The 26117-nt window shown below is 42.6% G+C and overlaps 1 protein-coding gene and 1 long non-coding RNA gene across 9 annotated transcripts; one reads left to right on the forward strand and one right to left on the reverse strand.

The window, feature by feature from the left end:
- The first annotated feature begins 5840 nt into the window (after positions 1 to 5840).
- GPR88 (G protein-coupled receptor 88) lies at positions 5841 to 10416 on the forward strand. Of its 7 annotated transcripts, XR_012491613.1 has the most exons (3): positions 6592 to 6917; positions 7334 to 8683; positions 8795 to 10416. XR_012491613.1 is itself a non-coding variant. In XM_019747053.2 (2 exons), exon 2 carries the CDS (start codon positions 7407 to 7409, stop codon positions 8559 to 8561), a length of 1155 nt encoding a protein of 384 aa, XP_019602612.1. In that variant the 5' UTR covers positions 6578 to 6975; positions 7151 to 7406; the 3' UTR covers positions 8562 to 10416. The 7 variants fall into 7 exon arrangements, 5 of the variants coding, with proteins under 5 accessions (XP_019602612.1, XP_019602614.1, XP_019602616.1 ...); XR_002138656.2 differs by having other exon boundaries at positions 5841 to 8683; XM_019747053.2 differs by having other exon boundaries at positions 6578 to 6975; positions 7151 to 10416.
- Positions 10417 to 19474: 9058 nt separating this feature from the next.
- On the reverse strand, positions 19475 to 24106 carry LOC141568609 (uncharacterized). 2 transcript variants are annotated; one of them, XR_012491778.1, is made up of 4 exons: positions 23794 to 24106; positions 22713 to 22818; positions 20987 to 21059; positions 19475 to 20002 (listed from the first exon to the last, which is right to left on the reverse strand). It is a non-coding gene; the product is annotated as an uncharacterized LOC141568609 (long non-coding RNA). The 2 variants fall into 2 exon arrangements; XR_012491779.1 differs by lacking the exon at positions 22713 to 22818 and having other exon boundaries at positions 23794 to 24104.
- Positions 24107 to 26117: the final 2011 nt, after the last annotated feature.

The following is a 26117-nucleotide window of genomic DNA, read 5'->3' on the forward strand; positions in this document are numbered from 1 at the left end:
CAGACCATGGTAAAAACAATGCTACTTCCTTGTATATGCATCGATAAAAGCCACAAGGTGGCCCGATTCGGAGCTCTCAGTCCTTTGAGGCTGTGAGACCCTTGGCCCCTGTTTCAAAACTTTCTTGATTTCTGTTTCTTTCTTAACCCTTCGCTGCCCCTTCTCGTTCTCTCACTGCCCGTGTTGTGCTGGACGCGACACTTGTCCTCGGATAAATACCCAGAGTGGAATTGCTGGGTTGTTTTTCTTCAACTCTTAAGATCCATGTCAGAGAGATTTCTAACACGTATTTGGCAGTAACTTTCATTGCACCTCAGAGGGCTGTGCCCAGCATCCGGAGAAGGTGTTCAAGGATTATAGAATAAAGCACTATGCTGAGGAAATGGTTTCTTGAAATTGACAGTGCCAGTTGTTTTCTAAGTAGGAAGTGAGCACCTTATTTCTGAGATGTGGAAAGTAGAAAATATTAGTTTTTTCTAACCACCAATGATTGCCTTGATGAGGTAGATACAGGATTGTGGCTCCTGGTTGTCTTATTTGTTTCTTATCATTCAAATTTAGTCTTGAAATTACATGAACAATGTCTTAGATTATTTTCCTGTTATCATTTGTGAGCCTGTCAATTCTGCTTAACTCTGTAAGAATGATAATAATTGTGGCCAAGTACCTAAAAGTGTATGATCTTTTTTCCCATCAGTGATATTTGAACACACACACACACACACACACACACACACACACACACATTCTCTCTCTCTCTTTTAAAATAATTTGATTCCATCACTTAAGCTACCTAAAATAATTCCTAAATGCTTGAAAACATGAAACTATCTCCATCAAGTTCCTATCTCTATCAGACGGAAATATTTTTAAAGCAGACATTAAACCCCTTACTGGAAAAAAAGTCACTTCTGGACAGAGACCAAGCCAAAGCATTTTTAGTTCAAATTGGTTTTCCTGGAAAAGCTGAAAATGTAGTTCAGAAAAGAAATGCCTTGGCAACTTTACAAATCAACATTCAAAAACTAACAAGGTCAGTCTGCATATCCTCCACTTGAGTGATTCTCAAGGACTAGTGTTAAAAGAATCTCCTAGGAGGCTTGTCCAAATGCAGATTCCCAGGCCCAGAGAGTAGCTCTGACCCAGGGCCAGGTGAAGTGAAGAGCACAGTTCAATTAACTCTGAAAAGACAAATACAGACATAAATGAATGAAGAATTGTGTGTGTGTTTATTATGTTATTTTGTGATGAAGTGGACTTCATTGGGGCCGTGTGTAGTAGTGGCTTGGAACAGCCTGGGTCAGACATAGATCCATCACTATGTGTGTGACTTCCTAAGTCATTTACTATCTTTGGGTTTCAGTTTTATGTCAAATGAGGAGATTGGATGACATCAATGGTTCTTAACCTTTTTGATATTATAGACTCCTTTGAGAAGCTAATAAAATTCTTTAATCTTTTCTCCAGAAAGTTGCACAAATACATACATTTTTGTACACAGATTTAAGGCGGGTTATAGTACCCTTAAAATGCTTACAGGAACTTTTGTGACAGTGAGTCTCAGAGCTGGAGAATTGGGTTAATCTTTATTATATCTCATGAGCCCCACAATCCACAATTCAGATTTGTTCAAATGAAGGGCATGACCCTTTATGGCCCGCACTCTCACCCCATGTTGGGAATCACATTGCCACTAATACATATAACACACTTCGTAATATGCTAGCCACTTCGTGAAATGGTTTAAATAGACTTAATCATTATAAGAACCCCCCTCAGAGGCAGATGACATTATCTTCATTTTACAAATGAGAAAACTGAGGTGTGTAAAGGGGAAATAATTTGCTTGAAGTTACATGTTAATAACAAACAGGTCCTGGGTTTCACCCTGAGCTCTTCCTCCCCCACCCCCCAATTGTATTAGTCTCTTTTCATTCTTTTGGTAATCTCTTCCAGAGTTAACTACTTCATTTGTGGGTGATGAAATGACTAAGGAATCCACTTCAAATGTTGGCTGTGTTCTGAGCACCATCCTTCCCTTCACTTCAACTCTGACTTGAGACTTTTGATCCTTGTTTTTTCTATTCCAGTCTCAGAAGTAGTTTTCACTGTAGAAGTTATCTGAAGACAGTCTTCTGATTTATGGTAGTGGTCTACAACCAGGCTCTAGCTTCTCCAGGAACACTACACAGGATGGATTTAAATATGTATTAAACTAAGGGCCATTCTCTCAAATGAGTTTAAATGCATTTTATTTTTAGACAACCTACATGACATTCTTAAAAACAATGCCTCTGCTCCAAATAAATCAAGCTCAAGATAAACGAAGCGCTCAAGGTAACATCAGTCCCATCTGTCCTAGTCCTGGTGTGTGGATGAAAAGCAGCAGCCAGTTATGATGATGGCAGGTGATGGATCCCAACCACCAACTGTGTTAACATTTTTCCATTTCTAAACCACCCTTAAAGAAAATCATTTATGGGGTCACATCATCCTCACAGTCTAACTGTGCCATCTGGAGTCATATTTTCACCAATTAAGAACTTTTTGTTTTTTGTTTTTCCCTTCTTCTGCCTCCTCCACCCGGCTCCGGTTCAAGCTGTTGTTTCTCAGTCTAGTTGTGTAGGACACAGCTCCCTGGCCCATGCTGGTATTATGAGCCTTGCGATCCCCCTGGGGCAGTCAGTCGCGTCTGCCACACACAGCAGTCCACAGCAGCTCTCAAGCGGCTGTCGCTCGCTCACGATGACTGCTGGCCACTCATGGCAGCACACAGCAGCCCACCATGGCTGCGGGCAGCTGCTCGCAGCAGCCCAGCTCCAGGGAGAGCTGTTGTTCACAATTTTAGCTGTAGAGGGCGCAGCTCACTGGCCTATGTGGGAATCCAACTGGCGACCCCGGAGTTAGCAGCACAGTGCTACAACCACCTGAGCTACCAGGCCTGAGCCACTGGGCCTGAGCCACTGGGCAGGCCCAGGAAATGGTAGTTTTTTGAAATTAGCAAGGATGTGCTTGATTTCTTCCTCAGCCCCTCATCTCTGTTCTTCAAATTTCCCCTTGATTGATTTTATGTAACCCTTGAGGTACTTCTTGCAGGCTTCTTTTGTGAAGCTGGTTTCCTGCAAATGATGGTTCATGACAATATCAACACCAGTGACTACTGTGCTTTCAGTACCTTTGACCTGGACGTCTTCTGTGGAGGCATTTCCACCAATGAGCGAGTCATCAATGTCACCCTCTGTCCTACTGACCATCTTCCCCTCCACCTCCAGACACAGCTCGTCCGTGATCTCCCATATCTCCCGTAGATGTCGGAGAACATCTCATCATGGCTGAGGTCTGGGTAGATGATCATGACGGCGGCTGGGAGGAGACCACGCGGGGCTGGCTTAGCAGGAGTTCAGAGCCAGTGCGATGCAGCCTGAGCCTTGCTCAGGGGGAAGGGGGAGCAGGCGGAAAAGCGACCCTGAGCTCTTAACCTCTCTGGCAGCATTTTGGGCTGGATAATTCTTTGTTGTTAGGGTCTGTCCTGTGCACTGCAAGATGTTTAGCAGCATCCCTGGCCTCTACCCATGAGATGCCAGTACCACTCTCCCACTCAAGTTGTGACAAGCAAAAATGTCTCCAGACATTGCTAAATGTGCCCTGGGGGCAAAACAGCCCCCAGTTGAGAACCACACTCATGTACACTCCCTGACAGCACTACCTAGTGAGCTGCTGTCAGTGAGGTGAGGCTAGGAGCAACGCTGGGAGCCACTATTCCAAGATCTCACATACCCCAGGTAAAGGGCTTAGGACAGGACACACTACAGTTCCTTTCCAGTTTCCTGCTTCTCTAAATTCATCATTACTAAACGCTCTACCAGTGAGCTTTCTTGGAATGTAAATGCTTACGTGCAGTTGAATCACTCCTAAATTTGGCTACAAAGCAACACAAAGCTGTTGTTCATTTGAAAACCATCTTCTACAGCCCAAACAGGCCCACAGCGACAAGATTCTCAGTTGTGTTACCTCTGAGAGACCAAGATCTGACGAAAGAGAGCTGGAACGGGACTGTAGCCAGTCTCAGGGTTGTGCTTAGGGAGGCTGCTCTGCGGCTTGGCTGCCAGCAGACAGGAAAACGAGCAATTGGTCACTGCTGTCACTTACCCTTTGGTTTCCAGAAGTGTAGGAGACAGTTGCTATGTCATGTTTTGGTGGATTATGAAATTGAATACTAGGAAAGTCCACATTGGATCCTGTCAGGGTGGGTGTAGAGTTGTGGTGGGCGGGGCAAGGGGGGTTGTTAACAAAAGCTCTATTTAAAAATAATTTGGTGGCATAAAGTATGAGGATGTGGTTACATGAAGTTTTTAAAGCATTTTAGAAAAATCAGTAATAATCTTTGTTGTATAACTCTGATGGTGGTTGTATCTATTGAGAAGATCATTAAGATGGAAATCTCCATCCCACTCATTAAAGATTATACTAAGAAACCTATTTGGTCAACAAACGTTTAAGTATTTACAATGTGTCAGGCACTCTGATCAAAAGGACAGCCTTGCCCTTGACTAGTTTACCATCTGAAGAGGGAATAACCACAAGCCTGGCCTTGGCAGGGATATACTTAGGTGTTCTGGGGGCACATAGGCTGGACAACCCACAACGGGGATCAAGAAAGACTCCATGCAGGAGGTGAAGTCTGGGTCCAGGCCTGGAGATGAGAGGACTTAGCTGGGCTTAAGTGGGGGCAGATTCTGGAGGGGTAGCCAAGGGAATAGGATCCACTGAACAAGTGGAGGTGCCCGGATGGGAGGCAGAGAAGAGATAGGCATGTGCATGAATGGCAAGTTCACATTGTGGCTGGAACGGAGTTGGAGGAGCGAGAGATGTGTGGACAGGTGAGGGTGTAAGAGATCACGTGGACTGTTCTAAGCCTTCTGCAGACCTCAACACCTTTGGAGGACCCATAACACATATCAAACATATTAAAATGCATTCTGATCCCATCTTAATTTATAAATGAAAATGAATTGCAGTTGACTATTTAACAGCATATTACTTTCTATTTTAAAGTTTTCTTTTTGTATTTTAGAGCCAGTAATTCTTTTTTTCAGACATCAAACGTTTTCAAAGGGTCTTGAAAAGCTGGTATGCTGTAGGCACCATGTTTATAGGGCCCAAATGATAACAATAGCCTTGTTTTAAACTTGCAGATATAAACCTGATAACTGTCTCTCCCTCCAACTTCCCACTGCCCAGTGTCCATTCTCTGCCTTTACCCACCCTTCCTGAATTTCAGCAGGGCAAGTAAGCACTCAGCTAGACTAGTCTCAGCTTTTCTTGCAACCAGGAGCAGCCATGTGACTAAAGTTTTGGTCCGTGGTATGTGTACAGAAGTGATATGTGAAAATTTCAGGTCATATCCTTATAAAGAAAGCCAGTGGCCCCCACTTCCTTCTTTTTTGCCCATCTCTGTGGGCTGGAATGTGGATGTGGTGTGGCGAAATGATGTCAGCCACGTAGAGAAGGACAACATCCTAGGGCAGTGGTTGTTAAACTTTGGCATGCATCAGTCACCTGGAGGTCTCATTAAAACACACGTTAAGCCCCATCACCAGAAATTCTGACTCAGTGGGTCTGAATCATTTCTAACAAGTTTCCAAGTGATGCTGGTGCAGCTAGTCAGGGTCATTGAGTGGGAACTTCTTATTTGACAAGACGAAAATGATCCATCATGGCCAGTTGGTGGATGCCTAGCTTACAACCCAGGGGTCCTGAAACCCCACCTAGCATTTTTTTCCATAATGCCACATTACCATATTTCATATTGAGTTAAATTTTCAAATGAATGATTTTTCCCAGTGAAAAATGATTTATTGGGGGGAAAATGACTTTTATGCAAAATTTTCCACATGGAATTGTTCAATGAGTTCTTGCCTCAAAGAAGAGTCCAACACCAGACTGTAAACCTCTAAGATGAACCACAAGATAAAAAGTTCTGAAGTGAACAGTGATTGTTATCATTTATGTTGTGGATTATTCAGGTTCCTTGCTTTCTGCTGACACTCACTTTTAACCATCTGATGGGTTCATTTTTATCCTTTAACCATTTCATTACTGAAACACAAACGAAACTCTGGAAAGGAATTTGGTAATGAGGAAAAAACCGCAATTATTATTTAAATTGAGACTTGGGGATTTTCTGTGGATTACCCATATCCCACCTTACCAAAGAAAAAAAATTTTAATTAGAATATAAAGCAATTCTTTCTGAAAATGTGGGATGGAAGAGGTCACTCCTGGGTATTGGGAGTATATTTTTCCCTCAGAAAAATCTTCACCCCAGAGTGTATAAGACTGGGATGAAAGATATTGAAGGTATATTAAATTTTATTCTAGTATTGATGGGAGAAAAAGAAAAATGAAGCAGGGTGAAAAATAAAGTGATTGAGAGGGAGAGAGAAAAGACAAGGCAGAGAAACTTGTTAATTACAGGACTTTCTGAGCAAGATATTTTTCTTCCTTTCACAAGTTAGAAGCTATTGAATAATTCATGCTAAGCAGGGAAAGGCTGCCTTTTCCCCGGGTGATGTATAATATAACTGAGCAGGAAAGAGCTGAGAGTGGGTTCACCACATCAGCCACCCCTCTTGCATCTGAGCACAGGGTGGGTGCTCTTCTCTGGAGCTCAGCTACTGCTTTTGCAGCCAAGCATCCTTGCCTTCTGCCTGCCTGCTCGCCGTCTGGGCTTGCAGCCCGCCACTTTCCTTTCCAGAGCCCTGCTGCCAGCTGAGAAGGCTCCTGGCAGCTGCTGGTTTCTGCCTAGGACCATGTGTGTGGGTGCTGCCTGGGAGAAGTGGGCACTTGCTCCTGGCTCTGATCCCAGACGAGTTTCTCCTGTTGACTTCGGGACCACAGATGCTGCTGCTGAGGAGGTATTTCCTGGCACCCCTCCCTCTGCTACCGCCAGCTTAGGACCGGCCCCAAAGTAAGGTACTCCCAAGCCCTTTCCCCTGGCATTTTCCCCAGCTGGGGCATCTCTGCTTTCTCCTGGAAAGTAGGGGCTCCATCTGGCAACATTCGTGTGTGTGTGTGTGTGTGTGTGTGTGTGTGTGTGTGTGTGTGTGTAGGGGAGAAGAGGAGACCTCTTGGTATTGCTCTGTTCTAGGGCTTCCCTGGTGCCTGCTGAATGCAAAGAGGCCTTTCCTGGAGACATTCCGAGGCAGGCACCTGTCATCTACCACCCCCGTTCTCCACGAGATCCCTCTTCTCCTCCCCCAGCCCATTTTTCTCCTTCAGCCTTTTGTGCCGGTGGCAGAAGGCTGAAGGGCTGTCTCTGCCCTCCTGGCAGGCAGGCGGGTGTCGGGATGGGCCGCGCTGCGAGGAGCCGACGCTAGCCAGCGAGGTGTGAAGAGTTGGCCAGAATGACCAACTCCTCCTCCACGTCGGCTTCCACCACCACCGGGGGGTCGCTGCTCCTGCTGTGCGAGGAAGAGGAGTCGTGGGCGGGCCGGCGCATCCCCGTGTCGCTCCTGTACTCGGGCCTGGCCATCGGGGGCACGCTGGCCAACGGCATGGTCATCTATCTCGTGTCGTCCTTCCGAAAGCTGCAGACCACCAGCAACGCCTTCATCGTGAACGGCTGCGCCGCGGACCTCAGCGTCTGCGCCCTCTGGATGCCGCAGGAGGCGGTGCTCGGGCTCCTGCCCGCCGGCTCCCCGGAGCCCCCCGGGGACTGGGATGGCGCCGCGGGCAGCTACCGCCTGCTGCGGGGCGGGCTGCTGGGCCTCGGGCTCACCGTGTCCCTGCTGTCCCACTGCCTCGTGGCCCTGAACCGCTACCTGCTCATCACCCGGGCGCCCGCCACCTACCAGGCGCTATACCAGCGGCGCCACACGGCCGGCATGCTGGCGCTGTCCTGGGCGCTGGCCCTGGGCCTCGTGCTGCTGCTCCCGCCCTGGGCGCCGAGTCCCGGCGCAGCGCCCCCGCGCGTGCACTACCCCGCGCTGTTGGCGGCCGGGGCGCTGCTGGCGCAGACGGCGCTGCTGCTGCACTGCTATCTGGGCATCGTGCGCCGCGTGCGCGTCAGCGTCAAGCGGGTCAGCGTCCTCAACTTCCACCTGCTGCACCAGCTGCCCGGCTGCGCCGCCGCCGCCGCCGCCTTCCCCAGCGCCCCGCATGCGCCCGGCCCTGGGGGAGCGGCGCTCCCTGCGCCCGCCCAGCCCCTGCCGCCCGCGCTACATCCGCGGCGGGCGCAGCGGCGCCTCAGTGGCCTGTCGGTGCTGCTGCTCTGCTGCGTCTTCCTGCTGGCCACGCAGCCGCTGGTGTGGGTGAGCCTGGCCAGCGGCTTCTCGCTGCCCGTACCATGGGGTGTGCAGACGGCCAGCTGGCTCCTGTGCTGCGCCCTGTCCGCGCTCAACCCGCTGCTCTACACGTGGAGGAACGAGGAGTTCCGCCGCTCCGTGCGCTCCGTCCTGCCGGGCGTCGGCGACGCGGCAGCTGCAGCTGTGGCCGCCACGGCCGTCCCCGCCGTGTCCCAGGCGCAGCTGGGTACCCGCGCGGCTGGCCAGCACTGGTGACTCGGCCAGGACCCGAGGGAGGCAGAGTCCCGGCTTCCAAGGCCCTTGGTCACCATCGCCTCCTGCCCTTGTAAAGTATCTCCTCCCTGGACGAAGACTCCTGCGCAAAGACCAGTAAACTGGTGCGAAGATTTCACCTTCGACCCCAGGGGGATACCTGAATCAGGGTCTCTCCCTAAATGAAGTCGTTTTGAACGGCCACCTGATTTTTACCCTTTGTTTCTGTGTTTTAGAGAAACCCTGAAGTCAAAACACCGCAGAATTCAAGAACTTGCAAACTGACATTTTAAAAAGAACCAGTTAATTTATTTCGACACTGTTTTTGAAAAAGAACTTTGACGACGTGTTACCATTCCCACCTTCATCGTCTTATAACATACATGAAAGCGCCTCGAGTGTGCATGAGCCAAAGGAAATACTATTGATGAAGAAAATAATATGTAAGAAGTATTTTAGAAAGTAACCTATGTTTGAGGATGCTTCTGTTATAATTTACCCTGCGTATAGTTAGTCACCTGAAGAATGAAGCCACAGATGTGCACACCAGTAATGAGTTGCCATGGAGCCTCAGGCCCTTTATTTTTACACGGGTGTTTATAAAGTGAAATTAATCCTGAATGAGATAGAATCTTAGCCAGTGAGAAACAATACAAAACAGATTTATTGTTTTATACTCCTTTTTGCACTTCTAAGTGTTAAAGTGAAAATGTTCCGTCGTGCTGATTGATGTTCTGAGCCAACAATGGAATTTTGAAAACAAGACGGTTACCTCTTTTAGGTACCCGACTCACGTGTTCTATAGCATGCACACTTGTTGCTACCCTCATTTTGTAACCCATTTACTTGCCTCATGAGTGTGATTGCAGCTCTGTACTACAATGGTTGCTAAGGAGAAAAAGTTCTGTTTTCTCTTTACTATTTAAAATATCTCGATGCACATGATATAATGAAACACTAATAATACCATGACTGCACACCTAATATTAGCTGCTATTGCATGCTCTTAGATGCTAGAACTTATTGGGCATGTGGTCTACTAAAGCAATACCCATTAGATAAGGACATTTTACTTCTTCCAGGCACTGGAAGAAGTGGCCTTCCATTATTTGAAAAGAGACACAGAGAACCTCTGGCTACCTAAAGTTCTTGTCTTGACCCAATTTATGAGAAAACACCCAGTTGGGACTTTATCTTGCAAATGGAACCACAGTCAAGATGGATCAATAGTATGGTTTGGCTCTACAAAGGCTTCTGTGCTCTTTTAGGGTTTAGACAAGCCATGCATTAGAAAGCAGCACTGTGTTTATGTAGTTCATGTATATTACCATGACATTAACATTAATATTGTGTCTGTTACACAATATTATTTAACTCAGTTATGTGTAACAAATAGTTCAAATGGGAATTTGTTCTAAAATGTATGATTTGAGGCTTGTCATTTTCATCTTTGGTTTACTAAATTTATTTAGAAATATTTGAAATGCAGTTGTGTAAAACCACTTTATAAATTAAAATGGGAAGAAATTTTAAATAAATGTCTATTAGCAGTCAGACTGCTAACTACATGAAATCTGGGGCTGAATAGCCTCAGTTAACTGTGTAATTGCTTTGTCACCCTCGTGGGCATTGTAAGCCAGCAGAGTGGGAACACTTGTGTATTTGAATAATTTTTGGAGTTGCAGGAAACTGACATCTCTGTAGTAAAACAAAGCAAAACAAATATGTTCATCACCAATAATAGATCAGCAGTCATTTTATTAATCTATCCCTTAGTGCATGCACCATTTTTCTCTTTCTAAGGTTTTATCTGTTCCCATTTTCCTTGATTCAAATAATTAAAGTTCAGACAATTGTTCTTCTGAGTTGTTTTCTTCTGTCTCTGCTCTTGCTTACCTCCTTGAGAACACTATACCAGATGACACTGTTCTAAAGCATTAGTGATGAAAGTACATTCTTTGTTCTGGCTTTATTTAATTTTACTTTGGTTTCTAAAATTATTTCCACCTTTTGTAATTAATTAGGATCCATATGCCATCATTAAAAAGAAATAGGTATAATTTCCTTTCTGTAAGCATAATTCACTAGGGAAATAGGCTGCAACAACAACAACAGAGCTGAAGATTTTTCTCTTGGGAGAGTCCAGGGGCACTTTTCTAAATCTCTATCAAAAAGGTCTTCTTTTAATTAGGTCTTTATCCTTGTTTCTCACTGTGGATGCTGCAAACGATTTCTTCCAATGTTCCTGTAAATGTTTGCCACACATATAAACTTAGCTTTTCATGTACCTGTTATCTTGCAATGTTTCTGGCTAACACTGAGAACCATTTCATGCTGGCTCAATGCCATATGGAAGACCTACTTTAGGTTATATTTACTGGTAATTAACTCCACAGGACTGATGCACTTTTAATTTCAAAGTAGCAGTGATGTGTCCAAAAATGCCTTTCTAGGGCATTAACTGGGAATATTGGAGTTACTGTTTTTACAAATTAAGTTAATGGAGATTGTGTTCTTATTTAAATGAAACCAGATATTATCCACTCAGAAATAAAAAAAACCATAATTGCTGCCCTACTTTGCCTTTTCTACTTTTATTTGTTAGATATATGCCTGTTAAGACATATAGCAACATCCCCCACCCCTTGCATTTTAATGGCTAAATTCTAGTATGTAATAGGTACCACCCCTAGCACTTCTCTCCTTTCAAAATGAAGTATGTGCATAAATAAAAATGCTGTTTTGTACAGAGGCATCCATAAGTGGTTTCTGTTTTAAACACTATAGGGAGATTTCCAAGGTCAGACAGGTTTCCCTATGTCTCAGATTTAGGGAGAAAGTTTTCTACAATGGAGGCATTGTTCTTTTCAGGAGAACCCAGTGGGAGGAGGGAGTGGAGCTGAGGAAGGGGGAAGGGACTCTCTTTAACTTCCTGATAGAGAAAACCATTGAAAAGATCTGCTCACCAAGGAAATGTTGGTTTGCTTTGACCTCATGATTCAGTGTAACCTTGCTCCTTTGATGACGAGCATATTGGCCAACTTAATTGTTTCAAGTGTAACCTTTATTCTGTTCTCCCAGGGACTCAGACAGGGCTCACCTGACTCTTTCTCAGTCTTATGAGCTAACTTGACAAAGGGCATCAATGACAATTTAAATTCAAAAACATTGAGAAATACTATAGATGTGCCTTACTTGCAGACATTTTCAAATATTTATGGGTAATGAGGCAAGTGTGGAGCTCCAGATGGGAGGTCTTGGTCTGCAGGAACAAGGGGGTGGGGGGAGGCCCTTTATTTCCACCCCTACTTTCCCTTTTAGTACTTTGAGGGGGCCTCACACATATGTGTGTGGACTCAGCCCCCAGGTTCAATCTCTGTCCACACCCACCTCTTGCCCACCTTGAGGATATATTGGTGCACATGCAGGGGTCACAGCATGTCCTGGGAGTGGCCTTGAGCCATTTGGGTAGGGAATGCCTAGGTTCCTGGTACCAGCACCTGTTGAGGAAGGTACAGGCTCTGGGTGGGCACATTTCCTTGGGACTCCTCACCCTGTGGGGAGGGGAGTGGCCAGAGGAAGGTGGGAGCAGACCCTTCAAAGAATGAGACCCAGATTGGGACTCCAGTTTCTCGAGTCTACGGGCCATACTGCTTTCATATAGGTCCTTCCCAAGAAAGACCTATATCCTCTCCTTGCTCCTCCCACCTGCAGGGACTCCTTAAATAGGTGCCACACGTAGGTTTTCCCCAGCTACTTAATCTCATCAGGCCTAATTCAATAGGTAAGAAGGATGGTGAGGAGAGAATGGAAAGGGTGTCGATGAAACAAAGAAGGTCAGATGTGGAAGGGGCATGATGGGTACATGGGTTGCTTCGCACAGTTTTACTTACTCATATGTGTCTTTGAATATTTGCATAATCAAAAATTTAAAAGAGTGAAACCAAACCAAAAAAAAAAGAAGAAAGGAAGAAAGGAAGGAAGGAAGGAAGGAAGGAAGGAAGGAAGGAAGGAAGGAAGGAAGGAAGGAAGGAAGAGAAAAAAAGAAATAAAGAAACGAAAGAGAAAAAAGAAAGAAAAGCAACTAACATAGTTAAGTTCATGCAGCAATTAAATGGAGGAGCTGGGATTCGACCTTTTGTCTGACTCCAAAGCGTGAGATGGTAACTACTGTACTGTAGAATAAAAATCAGACTTTTTAAAGTGAGGTGTGGAATCCCCTCCATGATATAACCAGTCCCTAATTTCCCCAATCTCTTTCCCCCCTACTTGCATCCTTCGCTATAACTTAGTTGGTCTGTAAATGCTGTCTTCTAAACATAGCCCGTGTGTCATGCAGGGTCTCTGGTCCCGCTCCCTGCACAAGAACGCAATGGTGAGGCCAAAAAGGAACACGAACGGAGCCACAGATAGGGGAGTCATACTATTGTATTCTCACTGGCGGCTGGGCTTGGAGACACAGGGTGCAGGAGCCACACGATTCGCAATCTGCCATCCGCTTCTCTCCAACCGACCAATCCCCTAGCATAGCCGTGGCAGTTATATTAGTGGCTAATGGCTACCCGGTAACAGCTGATGTGCACCCAGCCACAGCGGATGGCCATCTAATTACAGCTGATGGCTATCTACTATCTGAGCCAGCACCTTTCCACGTGAGGCCGAGAGCCTGAGAACTGCTCTCTGGGACTCTGTCCCCACACCACGCTCTGGGTCTAAGCCTTCCTGGAGTGCCCTTGCATCTTCTGGCTTTCCCAGCCCCCATCCTTCTGAGAAGTCTGGGGTTTCTACCTGCTCATTAGAGTCCCGTCCCTCAGCCATAAAGCTCTGCCTCCACAGAACTCCTGCCCCACTTTGTTCCTACCACATATTCCTTTGTTGTATTATCTCTGTCCTAATGTGTGTGTCATCTTCAAAACTACATAGAAAAGGTTTTTGGTTTATTTTTCATTCTTTTTTTTTTAATTTTTAATTTTTTTTTTAGGGCAAACTGTCTTTTATTTTTCAGTAGCCAGTTTACCTGAAATATACTAGATAATTAATATATGTTTATAGTTGACGACGGTAACTTTGAAAAAAAAAAAAGACTTGGTTCTTTTTTTTTTTGGTTCTTTCCCTTGCATGTTTATTTTTCTCTTAATGAAACAGTCCCAGAGATAAATTCTATCTCCCAACTCATATCTTGCCAAAAGATATCTCAAAATAATAATGTCTGGGATTATGATCAATGTGCATAAATTACAGGTTGTCAGTGCTGTTATTTGGGGAGATTTATACTCCTGTTATCCAAGCTCTGTTCACACCAACTAAAGCAACAGGAAGATATTTCAGTCCTAATTACTACTTTAAATTCAAGGTTAAATTACTGAATATGTGCCATTATTCTGTGGACCTTACATAGAAAAGCTGTGTATTTTTGATTTTCAAAAGCCTTCAACATTGCTAATCAATGGTCATGCAATTTTGTTAGGATCCTGGGAAAAATTATTACCTCTTCTGTCAGTCACTGGATGGTAGACCTGGAAATCATCCAGCCCAGCTCCCTGCTATTATTATTAGACAGAAAGTGCTTTAATTTTTCATTTTTCTTGGTATAAATTAGGCCCATTTCCCATTTTTCTATTCTTAGGGAGTAAAAAAGTATGTAGCACCCTTTGTAAGTTAATGCTGCTTTTAGCCTCATGAAAGTTCTAGGAAATGTCAGCATGGTTGAATTCTTCTCTTACTACAAAAGTTTTATTTCTTAAAAATAATAATATTATGATTGTATGTAACTATAGCCAGAAGGTATATACTAACATATATTTATATGTGTTTATGCACTTACCTATATTAAAAAAAAGTGTAAGCAGAAGAAAGATATTATAACGAGGGACATATATGTAGGGACCTACGTATAGTATTTGCCACTAGTGCTTTTAGAATATGTTCAACTACAGACAACAGACTACTTAACCAAAGATGGCTTAAGCAGGGGTGGCCAGATAGTTCAGTTGGTTAGAGTGCAGTGCTCTTAACAACAAGGTTCCCGGTTTGATCCTCACATGGGCCACTGTGATCTGCGCCCTCCACAACTAGATTGAAACAACTACTTGACTTGGAGCTGATGGGTCCTGGAAAAACACACTTAAAACAACAACAACAAAACATCATGTTTAAAAAAAATTAAAAATTAAAAAAAATAAAATGGCTTAAATAGTGATGACATTCAATCATCACACAAACAAGAAGCCTGCAGATAGGTGCTTCCAGAATGTGCTCAGTCGCACGATGTCATGAGGGCCCTGCTTCTTTGGATCCTTCTACTCCCGGAAACTCACTGTTGTTGCTCCATGGGTCCAAGATGTCTGCCTAAGACAGCACCCAAAACAGAGGAGAAGGAAAAGGCCTCTCTTTTCTTTTCTCTGTGTTTTTTTTTTTTTTTTTTTTAAATAAGAAAGGAAACTCTAAGAAGCTACCCCAAAAGATTTCTCCCTTCTCATTGGCCAGAAGTAGATCACATGGCTGCTCCTAAAGGAAGCTGGACTGTGAATATCTGGCATTAAAAAAAAATTATCATGGGCCAGCCCGGTGGCTCAGGCGGTTAGAGCTCCATGCTCCTAACTCCGAAGGCTGCCGGTTCGATTCCCACATGGGCCAGTGGGCTCTCAACCACAAAGTTGTCAGTTCAATTCCTCGAGTCCCCAAGGAATGGTGGGCTCCACCCCCTGCAACTGAGATTGAACACGGCACCTTGAGCTGAGCTGCCGCTGAGCTCCTGGATGGCTCAGTTGGTTGGAGTGTGTCCTCTCAACCACAAGGTTGCCGGTTCGACTCCCTCCAAGGGATGGTGGGCTGTGCCCTCTGCAACTAACAATGGCAACTGGACCTGGAGCTGAGCTGCGCCCTCCACAACTAAGACTGAAAGAACAACAACTTGAAGCTGACTGGCACCCTCCACAACTAAGATTGAAAGGACAACAACTTGACTTGGAAAAAACGTCCTGGAAGTACACACTGTTCCCCAATAAAGTCCTGTTCCCCTTCCCCAATAAAGTCTTTTAAAAAAAATTATCATGAGAAATCTATTCAGTTCTTGTCAACATACAAGATTTGTGGTTTGGCGTTTGTTCTGCTCCCTACCTACTTGGTGGATTTTATCTTTTTTTTTCAAAACTGACAGCTGGACTGCATATTAAAATGAGTAGGTCCTTGTGCAATTTCCAGTGTCTAGAAGTCATTTATTATAAGTTTGTTGCACTAAAATAGAATCTTCTCTGACCCCTATTACTCAGCTTTCTGACAGTGAACACATGGGATATGTGAAAAACAACAACTAACTGGGCCTCCTTCTGTTTCTGTCCCTCTCAAAGTTGTTTTCTGATTGACCATAGAAAGAGAACTGTGCTGGGGGTGGAGCAGGCAGAGGTGATCACAGCACTCAAGCTTCCTCACATCAACACTCATGCAGGATGATTGTTTCCAGATTATGGTCAGAACATATCTAGGTCTGGAGGTGGCCAATAAATAGCACCCCTCTTCACTGAGTTTTGAACGAGGTGGTAAATGAGAACATAAAGTGTGCAAATGGTGGACCACAATACTACCTCTTTATTAAAAAAGGCTAGGTTGATCTGAGTGCCAAAATGGGCTTATGAACTCTCTCCCTACCAGTCTGGTCTTTGGAATAAGCAGGTTGAGTAGCTCTCGCTGGTCTAGGTAGAGGGACGAAGAAAGAGACCACATTTCTTGGGCTCAAGACCCTGTTGAATTAGCTTCTCTCTAATCAGAAATTTAATTAGTGGCTATTGCCTATCCACCAGGTAACTTACTTTACCTTCCAAAGGGTGGCCTAAAAGGTGGGGCAAGAGGCCAGGAGTGTCTGGTAAAAATTCCTTCTCATGGAGACCAGACGAATGTGGAAAAGAAATTCTCCTCTAGAAGTATAGACCCTGTGAAATTGAGCCAGGGAGAAGTCAGGAGGAACATGCAGGCTTATGGCGTGATCACACAGATGAGCTATTGACCTGCTTTTTTATCCAGTTTTATTAGAGGAAATGCCTCTCGGTTTATGGCAATAAGTAAATTGCCAGTTGTGTCAGGGAGTGTCAGTCAGGTATCACTTAAAGTAGACCCTACCTGCAAACTTAAGCTGTAAACAAGTGTCATCAAGTGTAGTACACAGAACGAGGAAAGAATAATTTTTTGCCATATTCTGAAGTATGATTGAAGAAGATGTTCAGTATGGAGAAGGGAAGATGATATGGAAAAATAAAGTTATTTTCAAATCCGAAAGGCTATCACACAGATTAATAATGCCAGTGTCCATTTATTGATAATATATGTATCAGACAGTGTGCTATGCACCAAATACATGTTATCTTCCCTAATTTTCACAACACCCCTATAAGGCAGGTATTATAACTCCAGTTGAAAATGCTGATTCTGTGAGAGGTAGATTTACTTGCCTGAGTTCACCCACTTGGCAATGGAAAGAGCTGACCATTGAATTTAAGGCCGGCTCACTCCAAAGCCTGCACTTGTAAACACAACACCCAGATGCAGGGGAAGGAGAAAATGTGTGCGGGGTACCATTCTTCAAGCAAAATTTGGCTCAGTGGGTGGGAGATATATTTCAGCTGAATATTAGAAAGAACTTTGTCTCAATTATAGATGCTCAAAATAGTATAAGCTGTCTCAGGAAATTTTGACTTTCCTAACACTTGAGGAATTCAAAATGGGTGTGGAGGACTAACTCTGGAAAGGATGTCTGTGTTATGTGGGAAGCTTTATCAGATCAACTCAGATGAGTTTCAAATTGAATTTCTAGGATTATATAATACTTCTTCTTCTGCTTGGAGATGTCAAAATTTTCTTTGCCCTGGGCTTGTAACATTTCAATGGTTAGTCAGAAAGAACGTGTTTGGCAAAAACCTTAACCACTCTAGTCAATAGAGAAGCGAACCTCGGTGCCCAGGGATGTCCCTCCATGGGCACGGGGACATCAGTATGTTATATTCTTAGTGATTTTGCCCCATTTCTGCTGCTATCTCCTTTTTTCCCCATCTCATCCCCAAACACTTTAATCGAAAGAAGTACATAGTACTTCAAATTTCTCAGGCTAAATATTAGCACCATGTATACACATAATTCAATTAAGAACTTTAATAAACACAACACTTTTGAAGATTTTGTTGGGAGTTGAAAAGATTTCAGAGGACACTATTTCGATGCTAAACAAGCTATCGATGGCTTCCACGTAAAAGCTTCCTTTCGTGAAAATTTCTGAATGAGTTTTTCTCGTGTGACAAACTCCAAGCAGATCTTAACCACAGTCTATTTGTATACTCAGAACTGGCACAGCACAGTGAAAATCTGGTTCCTCCCAATGTCTTGACACAATGAGAGATGGATTGAAAGACTAAGTTACCAATACAAAAGTTTACTATTAGAGCCATTTTGGATTTGTTGGAGACCAATAATAGACTAGTATATGTAAACCTAAAATCTTTAGAGGTTATACTTTCCAATTTACTTGAACAACAAATTTGGAACTCCTTAATTCATAAGAATTAAAATTTCCTATTATCAGGATATGTAAATAATGCCACATGCCTTCTTGTTTTACTAGGAATGAATACAGCTTTATTACCTCTATCATTGTTGTTACTGTCATTGTCATCATTATCACCATCATCATTATCATGAGCATCATAAAAAAATCATCAACAGCTCAGGGCAGAGCATTGGGTAATGTACATGTTAGTGTTTGCTATTTAGCAAATTACTCTAAAACAATGACTTAAAACAACAATCATTGATTAGCTCCTGATTCTGGGGGTTAGCAATTTGGATGGGGTCCTCTGGATGGTTCTGCTGGTGTTAGCTGAACCCACTTTTGAGTCTGCAGTCAGCTGGTGTCCGTGGTCCACACATCTGTCTGGTATTTGACTGGCTATTGGCTGGACTAGCAGTTGGACAGGACTAGCCCAGGTTCATTCACATGATCGTGGTCTCAGAGTCAAATTTACTAAAAATTGACAAAAATAAGTTACAGAACCAACTCAGATTCAAGGGGTGAAGGAAGACAGTCCATCTTTTTTCCCCCTTGCTAAGATCCATTTATTTATTTATTTATTTATTTTTGGGGAAGGGGAACAGGACTTTATTGGGGAAGAGTGTGTACTTCCAGTTTTTCCAAGTCAAATTGTTGTCCTTTCAGTCTTAGTTGTGGAGGTCACCGTTCAGCTCCAGGTCCAGTTGCCGTTGTTAGTTGCAAGGGTGCAGCCCACCATTCCTTGCAGGAGTCAATGAGTTGAACAGGCAACCTTGTGGTTGAGAGGACGCACTCCAACCAACTGAGCCATCCGGTGACTCAGTGGCAGCTCAGCTCAAGGTGTCGGGCTCAATCTTAGTTGCAGGGGGCGAAGCCCACCATCCCTTGCAGGTGTGGAGGAGTCGAACAGGCAACCTTGGTTGAGAGTCCACTGGCCCATGTGGGAATTGAACTGGCAGCCTTCGGCGTTAGGAGCACGGAGCTCCAACCGCCTGAGCCACTGGGCTGGGCCCAAGACAGTCCATCTTTTGATGGGAATATTTTCAAAGTCACATTGCAAGAGTGTGGATGCAAGGAAAGAAAGGATTTGTGGCCATTTTTTGGCAATGGACCTCAGTTATTAATATATCATCCTTGTTCTTAAGGGTCTTAAAACCTCATATGGAGACAGAACATAAGTTTTAAGAAATAACTAGCTGCCCTAAGTATATGTGCCAAGAAGTAGGACAGAATAGGGAAACATCAGTTAAGTCAAGATTGCTCCACTGAGGATGAGGGATTTAGAAGAACGTAGGAGGGGGAAGGGCATTGCAAACAGAGAAAGGTAAGAGCAAAGATATTGTATTAGTTTTCTATTGTTGTCATAATAAATCACCAGAATCTCTGTGGCTTAAAATAACACAAATTTATTAGTTTACATTTCTGTAGGTATGCAGCTTAATATGGTCTCAAGAGGCTAAAATCAAAATGCTGGAATTTTTCCTTTTTGGAGGTTGTAAAGGAGAATCCATTTTCTGCTCATTTGCGTTGATTGGCAGAAATCAGTTCCTTGCAGTTGTAGACCAAGGTCCATGTTTTCTTACTGGGTGTAAAGTGTAGATGATGCCCAGCTTCCACCTTCAGAGCCATCAATGGTGGGTTGAATTCTTCTCAAGTCAAGTAGATGATTTTTCTGATCTATTTTTCTGTCTTCTTACACTTTTAAAGGATCCATGAGATTAGATTGGGTCTACCTAGATAATCCAGGATAATCTCCCCTTCCCAAGGTCCTTACTTTTCATCTTAATACAAAATTCCTTTTGTCGTGTAAAGTAACATATTCACAGGTTCCCGGGATTATGATGTGACATCTTTGGGGGAGCCATTATTCTATCACAGACATGGAAGCTGGACTGTGTATAGTTGTGTTTGACTGCAAAGAAAAACGTTTAAATAGGGAAAAGAAGGTGGAAAGTAAGATTGTATAGCTCCAACTACGTTTCTTAAACTTATCCTACTTTGGGGCCAATTTTATGACTGGTCTTTTTAGGCGTATGCCTTCCTTGACTCCACTTAAAAATTTTAGGTCTCCTTAGTGATTCTGAAACTTTTTCTTCATATTCTTATTAATCAAAAAATGCATACCAAGTTTTAATTTTTATTATTTGTATTAAAAACAATATTTTTAAAATATGAAATTACAATTCAAATATATGTAAAAGCTATACAACCTCTCCCCATCTACTTGATCAACAGGCTCTCTCTTGTCTCCCCAGCTTCAACGAAGTAGGATCTTTCTGTGAGACACCTCATCTGACTCGCCACATTTCAGCTGACAGCTTTAACCTTGTCTACACCATCTGTTAACTCAGGAAGCAAACTGACTTGTCTTTGAAGAACCCCATCATCTTCAGGACATTATATAAACTGCATTTGTTTGTGAGAGCCTTTAGCTCATTTTTATGTGACATAACTGTATTTACAAATACAGCAAAAAAAAAAAAAAAAAAAAAAATCCGTAAGTATGTGATGTAGGTTTCTTATCAATTAATAGTATGTAATGTTGTGGAACATCCTGTGCCTGACTAGACTCAAAGTCAAATTTTCATTTTTTTCTTTTTGGATGAGTTTTCCCCGTGCAAGTTTGCGTCTGCAGTGTCATTACAGGCAATATGGAGCACCATCGCCATTCTCAGGAATAGCAACAAACAGCTCAATGAAGGCTCTTTGAACCTCCGAGCTGGAATGGAGAATAAAGGAGAAATGCTTTTTGTCTTAAGGACTACCTTCTTTCTTTACAAAAGAAATCAGCCTTTCTTTACTCTGAAAAATGTAGGAACAAGAGAACTCATTTGAGAGATGAAAACCTGAAAGCATAAAGGAACTGTAATTTGCTGTAGCTAAAAATAGACCCCACCTTGATGCATTTCCATCATGTGGGTTGTTAACAGCGTGTCCAGGCTTCATCTGCAAAGAGCTGATGTCAGAGCCTGCAGTCAAGAATCAGATACAGTCGGTTTTAATGTGCTTTGCCTCTAAGTGGAACACATTGTAGTGATTTCTCATTTAGACTCCCCTCACAGAGATAAGGGGAGGCATAATTATTACATTTTGGGGTACAGTAATTTATAGCAAGACTATCTACCTATGTAAACTAAACCGCTGAAGTCACTACCTTTACGGGACTTAAATTCAGTGGGGAAGAGAAACGTAAAAATGAATTACACATGTATTTTTCATTACAGTTGGGATAAGTGACAAGAAACAAAAATGTTAAGTGCTGTGAACATTTGTAAAAGGAAGAACTAAATTAGTGTGGGGTGTCAGAAAAGGTCTTTCTAAGAAAGTGACATTCAACAGACCCGAACAATGAGTTGGAGTTAGTCAAGTGAAGCTGAATTGGGAGCTGGAGGAGAGGGAAATGGGTTCCAGGTGCCATCCAGGCAACAAACTCCAAGGTGAGGGCCATATTTCCACATTTCACTTTACCTCCATCCTTAACCTGAAAATTGCAGACCCAGAAGATTCCAGGGTGTTTTTCTAGGTGAAGACAGACTTTTCTTTATGAAAAACTTCCTGAGAGAAGCAGTGTCAGCAGCAGGTGACCCCTGTTCCACTTCTCTAAATTGCTATTTTTTCAAAGAATGGTTTTCACTTTAAAGAGATAATGTTCCAAATCGAGTTTTTAATTTCAATAAATATCTTACATCTTATATCTAAACATTTCGTTTGCTTTTATCTTTAAGTTAATCTCCGACATGATTGTTCACCTAGCCTATACTGTACTTCAATTCCAACGGGCACATCCTGAAACATGTCATCACCTAGAACAAAATCTTAAAATTCAAATATCTCCTCTTTGACCACAATCTTGTGTCCTTCCAGATTGCTCCTTGGACACTGTGTTTATACAAGTTCTTTGATTTTATTAAGATGTCTCTCCACTCCTTGAACTCTCCATATTGTCTCAATACCCCTCTTTCTGTCTTTGATTTATTTCTGATCCAACTTGGACAACGTAGTCTGTCACTTCAAATCCCCTTGACAACATCCCCGTCTCAACTCAACCCGTTGTATTTCCTGTGCACTCAACTGGCACGAACCCAATCATCCCATCCAAATGTTGGCCCTCTACCCCCCTGTACCGAAGCTGACGAATGTTCATGGAGGGTCTTTGCACTACACTTATAGAGGTTGTCAGGAAGCTAGTAAGCTCAAATTCATGTTCACTGACACCAAACTCAGTGCTCTTAACCTTCACTAAAATGGCAAGAAAAGATTTGTCAAGTTTCTTTCACTTTTGGCTTCATTTTTGATGTCAGAACATGTTAGTCCATTTGAACGGACAGATTATCATCTCACTAAAACAACTAAAAGCTTCATGGTAGTTTTGATAGACCTAAGCTGGGAAATAAAAAATAATTCTGAGATTTGAACTCTTTGTGAACTACACACATTTTTAGCAGACCTTTGTGGGTATTTAGCAGAGCCTGTTACTGTTTTTGATTAAGACTGGAATTTCAATTGCATTTTGGATTTTCAGAATGTATTTCTATCATTTTCTTCTCCTTCCTCCTCTCCTCCCCCCTGCATGATAACTCTTTCAGGTGGATACTATGGGTTACCAGACCAGGCTCACACACCTCTTAGAGTCTGTGGCATCAGCAGCTCTGGCAGCAATGTGCCAGTTGGTTGGTCATCCCTCTGAAACCTTCCCACGCAGACTTATTTCAGATGTAAGTACAGACTCTGGTTGGAAGGAAGTCATAAATAAAAGTGACAGCCTGTAATTTCGTCATGTCTTTTATTTTGAAATTTGCAAGTGGATTATTTGAGATGGTAGTAGGACTCTCCAGATCTGTCCCTTTGAAGAAGACATACAGTTTACTTCCCTTTCCCTGATTTTCAGAGTAGTTATACTCTCCTTTACAATTATATGTGTTTATTCAAATATGCTGTTTATCACAAGTCCTGTCTTGCATATCACCTTAGCAATAAAGTGCCTCTATTAATCTTCACACTTTGGGAAGAGAAAATTTGTGCATTTTGCTGGTGTATAAAAATAAGTATTAGCTTGTAACATTGAAGAATGCAGAAGGGTTAGTCAAATTCTCTGTACAAAGGAAGAGCCTCATAGAGATCTGACTGACCTTCTGCATTCTTCAATGCTACAAGTTAACGCCTATTTTTATGGAAAGATAGTCCATGCTCATGGACAGGAAGACTCAATAATGTCAATATGTAAGCTCTTCCCAACTTGATTTATAGATCAATGCAATCATAGTCACAATCCCAGAAGTTATTTTGTGAGTATTGATAGATAGATTGTAAAGTTTATATGGAGAGGCAAAAGACCCACAGCAGACAACACAATATTAGAAGGGCAAAGTTGGAGAACTGGCACTATGCGACTTCAAGATTTTCTATAAAGCTACAGTAATCAAGCCAAAATTGGCATTGGTTATAAAACAAACAAACAAGCAAAAAAACACAAATAGACCAACAGAGGAGAATAGAGAGTCTAGGAATAGACCCCCCGAAATATATGCAATTGACCTTTGATAAAAGATTAAAGACAATTCAATGGAGAATGGATAGTCTTTTCAACAAATGGGTCTGAAACAACATCCATATGCGCACACACACACACACACACGCGCGTGAGAGATCAGACAATTAAGTTTGCAAACTCAACTTATTAGAAGTAGAAATAGTGCTACATACCTCATTGTTGAATATCACTATGGTCATCTTTGAAGTACTCCCCTTGGGAAGCTATGCACTGACGCCAGCACCTAGTCCCCCCTCAAAGCAATTTTGGAGCTCTTTTTCTGGAATGGCCATCAGAGCTGTCATCATATTACCCTTGAGGTCCTGAGTGTCACCAAAATATCTTCCTCTCAATATTTCCTTTAGCTTCAGGTAATGAAAGAAGTCATTGGGGGCCAGATCAGGTGAGTAGGGAGGGTGTTCCAATAGAGTTATTTGTTTACTCGCTAAATACTCCCTCACAGACAGTGCCATGTGAGCTGGTGCATTGTCGTGATGCAAGAGCCATGAATTGTTGGCGAAAAGTTCAGGTCGTCTGAAAGTTCAGCCTTTTCAGCACTTCCAAATAGTAAACTTGGCTAACTGTCCAGGTGGTACAAATTCATAATGAATAATCCTTCTGATATAAAAAAAGGTTAGCAACATCATTGCCGCAAGTTCACGAACTTAATTGTTATATGCAAGACTTATGCCTCTCACAAAAATTAATTCAGAATGAATCATAGACTTACATGTAAAGTACAAAATTATAAAACTTCTAGAAGATAGCAAAGAAGAAAGTCTAGCTGCCTTTGGGTTTGGTGATAGTTTTTGGATACAGCACCTATAAAAGCAGAATCCATGAAAAAATTAATAAACTCGACTTCATTAAAAAAAAAAGTTTTGCTCTCTGAAAACCACTTTTAAGAGAATGAGAAGAAAAGCCACAAACTAAAACAAAATATTTGCAAAAGACATATCTAATGAAGGACTGTTATCTAAAATATACAAAGAACTCTTAAAACCAACAATAAGAAACCAAAGAGCCCAATTAAAAAATTGGTCAAAGACCTTTGCAGACACCTCATTAAAGAAAATATACAGATGGCAAATAAACATATGAAAATGCTCAACATCATATTTCATTAGGAAATTACAAATCAAAGCAACAATGAGATATCACTCCATACTTGTTAAAATGGCCCAAATCCAAATCACAACAGCAAATGATGAGAGGAATGTGGAGCAACAGGAACTCATTCGTTGCTGGTGGAAATGCAAAATGGCGCAGCCACTTTGAAAGACAGTTTGGCAATTTCTTACAAAACTAAACATGCTCTTACCAGACGATCCAGGAATCATGCTCCTTGGTATTTACTCAAATGAGCTGGACACCTGCATATGAATGTCTATAGCAGTTTTATTCATCATTGCCAAATATTGGAATGTCAAGGTGACTCTAGCCAAGGTTGCCCCCAAGAGCCCATACCTCTTCTGAAGTTCAACCACAGTCCAGTAAACTCTCGGAATCTCAGTCCTCTGCTCTCATCACCCAGCCTCAAAAGCTTGCATTTGTACCTCCCATAGAACTCTCCTTCAAGTTTGTTCCACAGTTTTAATCCATGGCACCATCATCAGTCAAACATGTCATTCATCTTTTACAAAAAGTATTTTAAATGGGCTCTCTTCACTGTGTTTTGTAAGAAACACTAACATTTCCTAGTGACTCTTGGTCACTCTGTAGGGACAAGTTGATTTGTCTCTTCTTTGGACCCTCTTATCTCCTATGAAATGAAAGATGCCACATCTATCTCTTTAGCACTCTATCCTTTAATAAAAAAGAGGTCTTTTCTAGTAGCATCAAGGGATATTTTGATTGAGTTCATAGAAGTTGTCCTTGGCCATTGCACTTAATGATTCTGGATGCCCCAAGTCACTCAACACCCTGCAATGAATTTATTGTCCATTAATTAACTTACACTCTTTATGAACCTAATTACTCTGTGCTTTCAATTGTGCAATTATAAAACCTATCTCTACAATATGAATGGAAGTGTGGTGGGTGGCCTCAATTGGCTTGGTTTACCTCTTTAAGTGTACCAAGCTGGGACCATCCCTAAAATCTGCCTATTGGTCCAGGGGTTAAATACAGATATTCAGAGATGATCTGTAGAAATATGGCCCATCTCTCTAAAAACACAATTGATATTTTGGGCAGATTACCCTTGGACTGGGAACCAGGGTGTGAAATACTATGTCTGTAACATTACATATTCATTTAAAATTCAAATGTGTATATAAAACTGTGAAACTATAAAGATGTGGAGTGATTTTTATGTGGCTGACAGGTAGACTCATTTGGTAAAGCAAAGCAGGACTCTGGGGGTGGGGGAGGGAAGGCCATGAGATAAAAACATAAGGATCATAAAGATGGTGGTAAATAAAGTCACCAAAATGAAAAGGGAGGAGAGGAGCAGAGAGAGCGGTCTGGTGGTTCCAAGAAGGCAAACCAACTTTGC

The sequence above is a fragment of the Rhinolophus sinicus genome, linkage group LG14, assembly GCF_036562045.2.
Source record: "Rhinolophus sinicus isolate RSC01 linkage group LG14, ASM3656204v1, whole genome shotgun sequence".
NCBI lineage: Eukaryota > Metazoa > Chordata > Mammalia > Chiroptera > Rhinolophidae > Rhinolophus > Rhinolophus sinicus.